General features: G+C 35.5%; 1 protein-coding gene across 5 annotated transcripts in view; it reads right to left on the reverse strand.

Moving 5' to 3' along the window:
* Positions 1–295: 295 nt before the first annotated feature.
* LOC120625461 (protein mini spindles) overlaps positions 296–13,593 on the reverse strand; it is a 47,175-nt gene continuing 33,877 nt past the window's right edge. For 3 of the 5 annotated variants that reach the window (XM_039892541.1, XM_039892539.1, XM_039892540.1), the window contains 10 exons: positions 13,102–13,231; positions 12,349–12,543; positions 11,370–11,566; positions 10,363–10,590; positions 9,459–9,582; positions 8,450–8,650; positions 7,903–8,056; positions 7,549–7,613; positions 6,677–6,811; positions 296–5,387 (listed from right to left, as the gene is read on the reverse strand). In XM_039892541.1, coding sequence (XP_039748475.1) covers positions 5,295–5,387; positions 6,677–6,811; positions 7,549–7,613; positions 7,903–8,056; positions 8,450–8,650; positions 9,459–9,582; positions 10,363–10,590; positions 11,370–11,566; positions 12,349–12,543; positions 13,102–13,231 — 1,522 coding nt within the window. In that variant the 3' untranslated portion in view covers positions 296–5,294. The remainder of the gene's footprint in view (positions 5,388–6,676; positions 6,812–7,548; positions 7,614–7,902; positions 8,057–8,449; positions 8,651–9,458; positions 9,583–10,362; positions 10,591–11,369; positions 11,567–12,348; positions 12,544–13,101; positions 13,232–13,593) is intronic. The other 2 variants (XM_039892543.1, XM_039892542.1) reach the window with 1 other exon arrangement.

The raw sequence follows: 13,593 nt of genomic DNA on the forward strand, positions 1-13,593 counted from the left end.
AGTTAATGAAACGCACAGTAATATTTACCTAAAAAAATCATAGGTATAACTTCATTGATTAATTAATTTAATGTTACCATAAAGTCATTAGATAACTTCATCAAAGGCTTTAGGCTCAGATGAAGAGGGCTTCGACAGTGGCTTAAGGCCATACCAGGGTAACAACGCAGAATTGTCATGACGACTCCACCAGTTCCTTTAACATAGTGTATTTTTATATTCTAGTGACAGCTTTTTATTTATTTATATAGCCTGTACTGTAATAATTTGAATAAAAAAATAAAATACGTACAAATTGTGTTGTATGAACTTTATTCATCAATATTACATCATGATTTTAATAATAATACATTTCAAAATAAATAAATGCTCAAGATATAAGTCAAGTTTCATAAAAAGCAATACTAAAATGAATATTCGTACATTCTATTAAAGACATTATTATGGTAATAATTTTTTTTTTCCATTGAAATGAATCGGAAATGTGACACTTTTCGAACGTTTGATGATGCATAATAGAGTACACGGTAGTGCAAAAGATAAGTTCCGAAGAAGAATAGGTACTAATTATATATATATTTTTAATTGAAAAATCAAATAAATCATTCAGTAACCAACAACAACTGTAACTAAACTAACTTTAATATTCCCACTTCTACTGGGAAAACACTCTTCAACAAAGTAACAAACTTTCGAAAACACGTCACACAATAACAATATATTTTGTAACAATTGAAATAGGCACATTTAACGATACCCCGAATGAGGGGTAATTTGATGCCATTAAGAAAAAACACAGATCATCTGATTCAAGATCGGATTAAATTGTTTCGACATTTTGAATCCGACACTATTGCTGGCATTATGATTTCAATTAATCTCTTTTTATTTATTTCAATAAGCATAAATTATCCCAAATTCCATATTATAATCTTTCTGTCCTGAATGTTAATTCATAATGGGATATAAAATTATTTAAAAAAATCAGTCAAGGTTATTTTAGTTCGGAAATCACAAAAGTCAATAAAATTTGTACCACAAAACCAATACAGTGGGAATGTATACATTTTGATTTAGTAGAATGTTATAATGGAGGGGTTATTATTTAATAAGAATGATATTATAAAATATTATGGCCTCATCGCAGCTATACAAGTTTTCTAATAAACCTACTGGATGACCACTGATTCATCAAACTAAACACAACACAAAACAACGCAAACCTGAGTATTCAACACTAGGCGCAACCGAGAACAGTCTTATATATTATTTAAATAAACCAATGTAGATAGAAACGTACATTAAAAATATCTTTCTAAGTATTGCAATTGTTTTACTATTAAAACAATTATTTAAGGATTTTGAAAATCCGAAAATACTACATAGGACATAAATAGGAATAAATCGAGAGTATTTTTCTGCTGTTAGAATAATTTTAAAATTTTTCACTTAATAAAAAGTTGTATGCAACATAATATGTGACCTAATATTAGTATGAATATGTTGAAATAATATTATGTTGAACGTCATTCTTATTAAAAGCTGTTTGCTGTTTAAAAAGTGTGACCAGAAGGTTTCTAACTTACAACTGTTTTGGATATCAATTTTGTTCTTGAATTTATAAAAAGAAAGAATTTATAAAAGTAGCAAAAACAATTTCTGATGATTAAATTAAGTCTGACATAAAAATAAACGATATGGGAGATCTCCTATTATATGCTCATCGTATGAAAATTAAGTTCCGTATGGAATAAAAGCATGAACATAAATAAAGATTGAAGCAAACCAAATATGTGTCATATGTACTTACCGTAGTCTAACCTTTATGTTCCTAGAGCTAGTTTTTACATTACATCAAAATATTCATTTTGAATAATTACTTACTGAAAAATAATGTATACAATTGCAATATTTAGTCAATATTCATAAAACAATAATCACACATTAAATGAAAATAATACAACGTAAATGGTAATTGAATACATCAATCATAGTTTTCAATTACAATGAAGACTACATTGAATTAAAATAAAAAGGCTCAAGTTCACTAATATGACACAGATTAAAGAAAAAAAATGTAGACTACACTTTATGGGCGGCGACATTTTTTGAGTTGATTGGACGCCAACCACGTACGGGTACCATCTTTCACGTTATGTTGCTGTAGAACAAGACTGAAGTTACACTGTTAAAACCTATAAACAGGTAACATTGCGCCCGTATTATTAACTCTTGCAATGGTGACCATGGCACCATAAGCAATGAAGATCATACTGTGAATTTATCCCGACAGGGGAGGCATCGAACCTATAAATGAGATGTCAAACGCCATATCTTAGAATCGTGCATTCGCCCTATTTATCATACCATTTTTATTAAGTGGTCTTGGCCGGGACCTCTTTTGGTGCCCTCTAAGATCAGCTTTGCTCCAAGTCACACTGTGGCAAAGCTGATCTGGGATCGCTATTGTAATAGCAGACTTGCCCTTGGTGGTCAACTTCCGGTGATAATTTGCGCAGACCCATCCCAACCGCCACTTCTCTGTGCTGGCTCAATAAATTTTTTCCCTTTAATCTGTATACAGTTTAATACATACTTTTTAAAACTATTTTTTCGTATATTATCGACTTTCTATCGTCTATCGGCCGTTATTTGCTAAGAGATACATAGCGTATTAAAAAATTAGTTATTTCTTTTCGTTATACGTTATCGATCACTGGCTGAGAGATATCAACATTTAAAGGCATCTACTTAAAATGGGAACGTTTTGTTATACTGGCAACACAGGTATAATCTAAGTATATAATAATAATAATAAATATGGGTGTATCCAATTTACAGAAGAGGGAACAGAAACAGTAGATATCAGACAATGGGACTTACAACCAACACCCTCATACCGACTGCTCATCCTCTTAATAGGCACGATTTTACAACACACATGCATGTGAAAAAAAAAACAGTCAAATAATTTTATCTTTTCATAAAAAACTTACGATTTTCGATTTATTATTGATACAGTAAAACATTGCCAGATAGCTTTACTTAGGTACCCTACTTTTCCGTTCCCCCTAGGTATGCCCCGGATTAATTAAAACTACCTTAATACTAATGGGGCAATCCAATTTCAGAAAACAATGCCACACGTGCAATATATATATATAAATGTACATATATATATATATATATAATATAAACATATATATATATATATATATATTATTAATTACAACAATACAGAAATATATATCTATTTATGTGAACATAACTTGTGAGTGAGTAAATAACACTAATAATCATAATGAATTTGCCGAACATTAATGAACGACGTGCGTTCATGACAGTGCCTGAATGAATTGACAACTAACACAAGCGTCATATTTGTATTTGAATAAATTACAAGTAATAATAGTGCGCTCGTGCGTTTTATACGACGCAACAAACATTGTTAAATAAGTGCCGACTAGTATATATTAATAGCTCTGAAACAATACCGAACAGCCCACCAAAGAAAACTGACCAGTCTTATAGTCAGTTACACACGTTATTTACAATGTTAGTTACGCGATATGAGAGCCATATTTATTTATATAGATTAGTGATCCATCTATCGGACACAATTAACACATTTTTTCGTTATAATGTGAAATTACTCACACATAGCATGTGCACACAAACAAATAAACAAAATATTAGGCACCAATTTATTTCCATCTTCCCAAGAATCACACACATGGCAAGAATTACCAGATTGTTCAAATACATTCCCATTACAGCTGTTCACTAAGTCACTGAAACAATTTCATACGTTTACCCTGCTTAAAGATAATGTTTAAATTCTATTGTCATTTCAAATGTGCAAAGCAATGGACGACTTGAGATGCGAATGTCCCCGGCACACTAATCTACGACACGCGACGCATGTTGAGCCTCATCCAATCCGTCTATTCTACGGCTAGTGGAGGAGACACACTATAGTTCCTCTATAACCACCTGGGTAGCATTCTCACAGACGAGTCCTTATAGTGTTTCTACTATAAGGCTCCTGCAGTGCTAATGAGTGTGAGCGAGTAAAATTATGATAAGGTTTATGTCAAAACTACTCAAATATAGCGACCGTACTACTTTACCAACAACATACGCGACGCTGGGTCATGATTTAAGTGTATTTCTGCTCACGTTAAATACTACGATTTGACTCAACACGCTACGGTGCATGGTGCCATTTGGGGTTTTTTTTCGCGAAAAAATCTGCTCAACCTCGAATACCCAGCTGCTTATTAAAATATAAGCGCATATCAAATATCAAGCGTTCAATAAACCTTTAATATTTGAAGCGCGCTATTAACTCGCTAATTTTTCGCTAGCTGAATCGCTCCGGTTTTTTCATAGTCTTCGGAGCCGTTAGTGTCATTTCATGGCTGGCGAAAAAATAGTGCCATTCTTTTCTCGTAGGAATTTCCAGTTTAGTTTGCATTTGGACAATAATCGTTAGTGCAGGAATAATCTGCAGTAGATGGTAAATGGAGGTTCGCAGATATTTTCAAAGGCTAATCCGAATAGTCTAGTACTAAACTTACTGGTTAGTTTAAATAAATTCTAGGAACTAAAATGTAATTGGAAAAGAGTTGAAAATAATGAGATTAAATTAAGATTCGGCGCGCATTTTCAAATAATCTATTCTAAATTCTAAGACGTGCACATGACATTATGATCTGAGCCACGTCACGCAAACGTGGTCATGATTAATAAACGGCGGGTTCTTAATAATTCAGGCATACGTCAATCAAATATAGCGCGTGACTAGTATTTAATTAATATTTTAATAAAAATTAAAAATGAATAATGTTTTATGATCAGAGGAATTAGCTATATAATTTATTATCCGCCGTAATACAATATAAATTTATTGGAATTCAAGGAACAAGGTTAAATCTTATACAGTAAGTTGGTGGAAACCTGTGATAAACAACCAAGACGCGCGTCAAAGAAAATGTCACTGAGTTACCAAAAATCGAATTCATCGAACTATCATCCATTTATGAGAATTATTGACAAATGCATTGCTTAATTCTCGAATCGTTATCGATTTCTAACAATAAGTCAATTATTTATTCGAAAATACGCGCCTATCCTCAGGGACGTTTCTATAAGGTTATATCACAAGGGTTTTTAATGTACGTGCGGAACAATACACTAATATGTTAGTACTAAGGACGACAATCGTTTGTCCCGCATGTCAAGATGAGTAAATGAGAGCGGAGCTGCTTTCCGAACAAGTGAATGCGATACCCTTATCTCTTCGAGGAGCTCTTGATTTGCTGTAACTTGAGACGTAACGCATCTACGCCCGCTTCTTTCCTCGCGACAGATTGTGATGTGTGGAGCTACAAAAAAAGAAATATATTTTTTAGCCTATTGTCAAAGAACGTTCAATAAATTTCAGGTGAACGATGAAGGAAAAATTCGTGATGTAACCTGCATGCCCGAGCTCCATAACGATTTCAAGGGCGTGAGAAGTCTACCAATTCGCACTGGGCCAGCGTGGTAGAATACGGCTTAAACCCTTCGAATTCTGAGAGGAGACCCTGTAGTGGGCCGTTGATGGGGTTGATGATGATGGTGTTGATGAATAAATTTCAGACGATATAGCGTCTGAAAATTAGGATAAAGTGGCTGAATAGAGGTCCAGGACCCGTCCCGGCCGCATGATAACTTACCACAAAGTTGTAAGAGAAAAAATAATAAAATAAAAGAAAGTCTGTTGATAACGTTGATGTAGAAATAAATGAACACCGGGATCGCGCTGAAACCCTAACCAATAGGGTAATGATTCTCTTTAAGTTTGGTTATGTTTTAGTTAACAAATACCGGTATGGATTTTATGCCTGTCTTAATTTGTTCCATTTACTAAAAGCACGTCCAAAATGGCATACTGCTTGCTAGCGAACATGTAAAAACTAGCTGTCTAAAACAAGAAAAGACGATTGTGTAACAATATTTCCTTTAGTTATTTAATTTGTAAAATAATGGTCGAAGCTGCAAAGGTTAATGGTAATTTTATAGTCTCGCTGTTGAAGCTTCGTAAGCGCTTCCAGAATGTACCGTTTAAATAAATTTAACATTTTGCTTCCAGCAAAAAAATAACGTTAAATTTATTTATCAATGTCCTAATATCATTTCATACTCAGATATGGTAAAAATTAAAATTAAAATTAACGGGAAAATGTTCTATTACACAACCGCCAACAAATATTTGCGCGGGGATAATTTTATTTTTTCATTAACACCAATATACACAAGCATAGGTTAACTAACTTATTGGGGCGCTTTTTCCGTAAATTTTGTATTTTATTAGACCCGCTGTCCATTTGTTTCTAAGAGAAAAATTCAAACAAAATAAAAAAAAAAACATATATATATTACGACAACACATCGCATCTAGCCCTAGCACAAAGTAAGCATGTTAAGGGTACTAAGATGACTGATGAATATTTTTATGAATAATATACATTATTATTCATAACATACAGATAAGCACCCAAACACTGAAAACCGATCATCTCTATCACACAAACATTTTCCAGTTGTGGGAATCGAACCCACGGCCTTAGACTCAGAAAGCAGGGCCGCTGACCACTGCGCCAGTCGGCCGTTGAAAATGACAATTGGCTACCTCGAGTTGTGGATCGATACTGTGCGCTCGCGGGAGGGTGTTCTCATTGATGGAGTCTGTTAGCGCTCGATTGTCGCCGACTGGTGTTCGAGGTTGAGACGATGGGTTTGACTCCGTTTTGATTCCCGCTTTAGCCTGTGAAAAATTAATAAAGAATTAAATAACGGGCGCTGTGCCGTGTTGCGATGACAGATCAGAATACAGTTGTCACCACCCCTCCTCTTCCGACTAAGGGAGGCGACTATGGGAGCATTCTCATGAACATGCAGCAGCATCTTCTGTGCTACTACAACCATCTACTGCTATCACCAACCTGTCTGCTCAGCATGATGATTATGGGAAAGGATCTCCCTTTGGGATAGGACGACTTTTGTCCGGTAGTGGACTGTTATAGTCTATTAATGATCAGAACAATTATATAATGGGCAGTGGCGTGCATTTCATATATGCAAAAAAGCACTGCAAAAAAGCAGATACAACCTTAAATTTTCATATAATTCGAATAGCAAGAGGTTTTTGTGATGTTATGCCATTTTACAGCCTTTTTGCCTACCCTGGTCAATAATCTTGTGCACGCCACGGATAATGTGTATATAGCATCGAAACATCTATACACACGAGCCGAAGGCGTGGATAGGTATTTAACTCTAGTTTAAACCGACTTTTTGACCAAATATACCCAATACCTGTATGTATGTTGCAAAACAAAATGGGCCAAGCTTCACCAAGGTTGGTTGAGTAAGAGAAAATAGGCAACAAATAAATAAGCAAACAAACAAACAAACAGACACACTTTGTCATTTATATCAACAGTATTCATAGCAGTTATCTTTTAAAAAAAAATATTTAGAAACATTTCATAGATAACTTACTTGCAGGGCTCTTAGCCTTTCCAGAAAAATAACGTGCGACTTTTCATCATTTTCGTTGCTTATATCTGTAACAGAAATACCAGAAATAGTGGAAAATAAAAAATTACCCGACGAAGATAATAAACTTTGGTTTGACATCAGTCTAAGCGAACCATATGTGTAATAACCATATAGAGAGTCTTCTTTGTATACTAATTGAGAGTATCGGCGCTATAGCAAAAGCAAACAAAGGGGGCCCGCACTACTACCGCATCGCACCCATTCGTTGGCCTTATAATTTATTCATGAAACATAAAGTAGAACTATAAAAACTGTTTGTTGACATATACACTAATTTATATTGATGCTATTTACCTATATTTTCCGTTTTGTAATCGCTCTTGTACATAGGCACGGACGCTAACTTGCGTTGTTCGGCCACCTCCCTCAGTCCCCGTTCTACGTAATTCCGGAAGTAGAACGAGGAGCCCTGCATGAATGTCCATATATCCACTTCTGGGTGACGCTCCTGCAAATACAGATTATTTATTATTATTTGTTTGTATTTTATAGTAAGTTTAAAATAAGTACGTGCCTGCATAAGTAATCTTTATGCCAGTTCTGAAATCTTCTTTACATATTACAATACTTCTGTACAATGTAGCTCCCATTATTTTTACGCTTAGATCTTTTAAACTACTCTACGGATTTTAATGCAGTTTTTCGCAATACATAGTTAATCAAGAAGGTTTATAGGGAAGGAAAGCATTCTCATGCACGTTTACCACCTATACCTCTGCTTGCAGATACGTTTATTATGCTGTAACAAACATATGGTTGTGCGCTTGTATTGCAAACACTGGCTTAACCTTACTAGATAGATTAATTTATCAAACTGCACCAGAGAAGATATGATACTCACCCGCAAGTCGTACAACTGTGACAAAGCTTCTCTATTGTGTTCCTTGGAACCAATTCTCTTCAGTATTAGAGCCAGCTCTTCGTGAACTCCTCTAGGTAATCTACCCGCATTCAGAGCAGTATTGACTGTGCTCACTGCACTGGGCAGACCACCGTTGATTGCGTCCGATGGAGTGTCTTTCCTTTCATCCAATTTTAGTTGCTGAGATAAAAGAAAGACTGATGCTGAATTGCGAGTACATTTTGAAAGCACCTCTGTAGTGCCAAAAATCCAAAAATTTTTTGGCAAACACGTAATTATTTATCTATTTATTTGCAAACCACTTCTGCCCATGTTTGTCACCATATGTTTGTATTTTATTTCTACTTACTAGTATTATGAATGTTCAAATTGGCCGTAGTTTAGCATGAAGGACTAAACCAACTCTAAGTCACTTTTGAGTTATTGCCATTTGGGTCATTTATAGCCAATTAAAAAATAACTGCTCTAATCAGTGGTTTGTGGTTTCTAGTCTTTAAAAATATGTTTCTTTCGTTTATTCTTGTTATAGTATCTTTTTTGCCGAACAAGTACTTGCTAATTGGAATATTTTAGTACCAATAACTAAATTTTGTTACTTTTGTTGGTAACTGTTAACTATTTATAAACTTATCATTTATAATAGGTTATCCGGAAAATATCATTAATGTTAAAGTCAAATAAAAGTCTTCAAAATCCATTCAGTCATTCATCATGAAATCCTATAACAGAATGAATGCACTTCAGATCTATTTTATGCATTAGCAACATATTATACATTTCCCAATTTCACAAAAATTTGTCTTTGCAAAATATGAGATTATACGTTGTGGTGCGGGAATCGCACGTCGCAAAATGGTTATTTCGAAATGTGTCTTATTTCCATACAATTTGAATGGAACGTAGAAACATTAGCGTTAGACGCCATATCTATGTGGCTTGTGCAATTGCAAACACGTGGAACAATCCTTTGAAACCAAGAAGTACATACCTTTAGAACTTTATGTAAATACGGATAGAGATCAGATTCATTGACATCCGGTATTTGTGTCAAATGATTCATAATGGATGCGCCTTTCATTTTGACTAGCGTGTGGACTAGAGTTTTGACTGTTCTGTAAAATAACACATATCATTATACAATTTAAAAAAAAAGATTAGATCTGATATTTCTGTCTTTCTGGTATAGTCACTACACACAGACAGACTTGACGTTTCAAAAGTGCTTATATTAGGCTTATTTAAAATAAATGAATTTTGAATTTTGTCAAGACACTCTTGGAAGGGTTAAGTTAGATCGACCTAAATAAACCCTCGTGTACTCTTACGAACGAAGGTCTGTCTGATAACTGCTTTAACATAAAGTATCTGTTCCCTATGTATAGTTGTACATGAAGTAAAAGAAAAAGGTTATCGGCACATTATTATAATAACAAGCATGGCCCGCGATTGATGATTATTTTTTCGCATAATATGGATAAGATAAGTTGCCTGGTAGAGATCGCTATTAGGCCATAAAGCCGCCTTTTATATTGTACTTCTTCCTCCATGTTCCTTTTTTGTTTCTTGTATATATTCTTTGTGTGGTGTGCAAATAAAGTGTTATAATAATAATAATATCTTAAAAATACTTATTGGTTGCTATTGTAAAGTCAACATCTCCTGAGGATGCTTGGTTTCGGAGCGAAACGTGCGTAGAGGGTATATTGCTGAAGATTTTTTTGGAGTTCAGTACAAAGAATAATGAAATTATCAATACCACCATACATATTCTACTGATTTAGTGGAGTATAGCAAATTAAGCTTAAGTTTTGTAATATATCATGGAATTCTGCAAAGTAACGCCTGCATCTATCCAAAAACTTATTAATTATTATCAATACAATGTGACTAACCTGTATGGGGTATCACTAATTTCCGGATTCTTCTTCCAGTAACTATTCGGGTAGGCCTTATAAAACAGGTGTATCTTATAGAGAACTGCATCATAGTCTATCGAATTCACTTCCCATGTTGAAATCATCTTTAGGGTCTTCCAGAAGCATTTTAGAAGGAGGTCCTGATAGCGCGGGTAGGCAGGATCTGATTCCACTATTGAATCATGGAGAAGTGAGACTATTGCGCTGAAAATTAATAGAAAATATTATTCACTACATTCTACTTCAAATTAGTCATCCATAAAAGCCAGAGTTAGCCTAGCTCAGTGAATTGCGAAGTTGAAGTTAAAAAAAGTTGGTTGTGGGCTCTTCTTAAGACCAGCACGGCTAGCATGGGCAGGAGACAATTATCTCTCCTGGGAAAGGACACAAATTTATCTTCTCTCAAACCTTTACCAACTCTCAGAGCATTGGCGCACAAGTGGAAATAATATCCAAATAATATATGTGCAATAATAAAACGGGGTAAACTTCACCTATTCCATGTTCCCGTGTTTTGGCAGATGGAAACGTTAATTATATCCCTAGTCTGGGGAGATAATCGGGGGATCACCGTATTAGAGATCAAATAACAAAATATTATAAAAATAAACATTATAGTAAAGCTACGCCACTTCAAAACTTGTGACGACATCCCTGGCGCAGCGGTAAGCGCTGTGCTGCTGTTTTTAAGTAGAAGGTCCCGGGTTCGATCGCCAGCAGGGGCAATTTCGGAATATAGTTTCTGAACTTTCTCTGATCTAGTTTGGTGACCAAACCACCCTACCGACAAAAACATGCCGCTAAGCGATTAATCGATTAGGGGTTTGGCTTTTGTAATATAAAAGCCAAACCACAAGTTAATTTGTTACCATCATCATTGCTTACCACCAGGGTTATCTTTAAGTGGAATGAAACAAAAAAAAAAATGTAGTCCGTTATTACGCATTCTTTAAAGGGCCGAACTATAATACGTAAATAATTACCATAGTACTGCGGTGCGCGGCGAATGTTCGAGCACGCGGACGCACACGTTGTTCAGCAACCGCACGAGGCGCTCCGCATCGCCGGGAGGTGCCCCGCTGGCGCCGGGCGTCGCCCCCAGCACTAGGAGCAGTTCCCCCAACAACGAGCGTAGTGCGCTTTCCCCGACTTGCCGCCCACAACCCGCTGTGTCGTAGAACTACAACAAAATATTCAATATCATAAACCGACCAAGTCGGACTAGAGCGCGAATTATTCCGTACCATTATCTAGAAAACGGCAAAAAAAAATAAGGTCTGTTTTACAGCACCATTAATAGGATGTTAACTCTGTATAACAGCATTAATAAAGTGCTTGACATAGACATAACAGGGGATAGATTACCTAAATTAAAAAAAAAACTTAAAGACCACCTCCTATCCCAATACTGTGTTATTGTTTAAACTTAGTATTTTTTTTTCCTTTGCTCATTTTTGTATACGTTTAGCTAGTTTTGTTCCTTAGTATATATTGTCAGCATTTAATATTTTTTTATATATAATTTAAGTTTTTTTTTTTTTTTTTGTGATTAATTCTAAAATGTAAGTTTAGTTGAAACAGAAGATGTGCGAAAACAGAAGATTGTGGAATCTTCTGTTTTCGCATTAAAACTGTAGCCTTAGTAAAAGATTTGAAATCGAGGAGTTGCATATCAAACTCTGTATCGTCAAAGTAAAGTGGACCTAACGAAACTCGTGTTAGAGTCGCAAATCCTGTTATTCTGATTTTTTTTTTACAAACATTTGACCAAAAACTTCAGCTAAACAAATGCAGGCATATTTAAGCTTAAATTCATTCATACGAGTATTTTCATACTAGAAAACGACTCGTCGAGTGCGAGTGTTCAAAGCTCCTCCCATCTTTTTAAGAAACATTTCCCCTTTCATCAGGTGATAATTTGGTCAAGCACGAGCATATATCGTCTTTAAAATACAAACTCACCGTGGTCAACGCTCCACCTAGGTACTTATAAGCAGGTAAAGTCTGCTGCGCAGTATTCGCACCGGGCGGAGCGGTGCGTAGACGTCTTAGCTGTGCCGCTACTGCAGAGACCAGGCGGGCTTCGTGAGCTGCCAAGGCAGCGCCCCGACCAGATACCAGGGCTCCAGAGATGAGAGATAATGCACGGATGGCGGCCTGGAAAAAAATTAGGCCTAAGTAAGCTATTCAATATTCAAGGTCCCCTGTCTATCGATATTCTATAAGATACATTTCGGAGAGAGTGCCCAGAAACTATTTGATTAAGTTCGATATCTTCCATAACATCAAGAGAGAGTATACAACTAATACGCACAACAAAGATCTGGAATGCCCCTGTGGCTTCAGACTCCTTCAGTACCTATGATTTGGGTTCTTTCAAATTAAGAGTAAATATGCATCATCCAGGCAAGAAAACTGTAACTTGATCTTCACATCACTTACAAAGGTATGATAGCGGTCAAGGGCTGTACTGTGTAAATTTGAAAAAACACGTGTCTCCTAAAAGAGATATGAACGATCGCATGTCCTAACGCTTATAAGACGATCCGGTACGCCGAAAATCTTCAATTCACTTTGCTACGGTTTTATTGATGAAGTTCTAACAATGATGATAGGTGAAGATAGTAATGATAGGGTGAGAATAATGATAATAAGGTGAAGTAAATGGGCTGAAGATGCTGATGATAATTATTTTAAATAACATTTATAACTCACGTTAAGGTCGGGACTTGAGATTGAGTGTATAGTGTCGGCAAGTTGTGCATCGTCAACTGTTGGCTTGTGGGCAGATGATGGCATAGGAGGTGGCGCCCCGAGACGGGGAGGCGACATTGTTACCATACTACTGTTAAAAAAAATGACATACTTGAATCTTTGTACACAAAAAATCCACTGTTTTATGTCCAAAAGTTAAACAATTTTTAACGCTTAGTACCTATGGGAACGAGAGTTAATGTCAGGTTGAGCAATATAGAAGCGCGGTTGAAGCACGTAATACTATTCACTGATATGCACGTCAATTACAAGTGCACACAGCATCGACAAAGCGTCAAGTAAAATTAATTTGACAAAAAAAAAACAAAAATATTTAACATTTAAACTTTCTTCAGAAGCATGCCTACGAAGAAAGCTTAATGGCAATAAATAATTAGGCGTTAGGTAAAAACAACTATTATTTTCGAGAAAAAAAAAACAACTAGTTAAATA

The sequence above is a fragment of the Pararge aegeria genome, chromosome 7 (assembly GCF_905163445.1).
Source record: "Pararge aegeria chromosome 7, ilParAegt1.1, whole genome shotgun sequence".
Lineage (NCBI taxonomy): Eukaryota > Metazoa > Arthropoda > Insecta > Lepidoptera > Nymphalidae > Pararge > Pararge aegeria.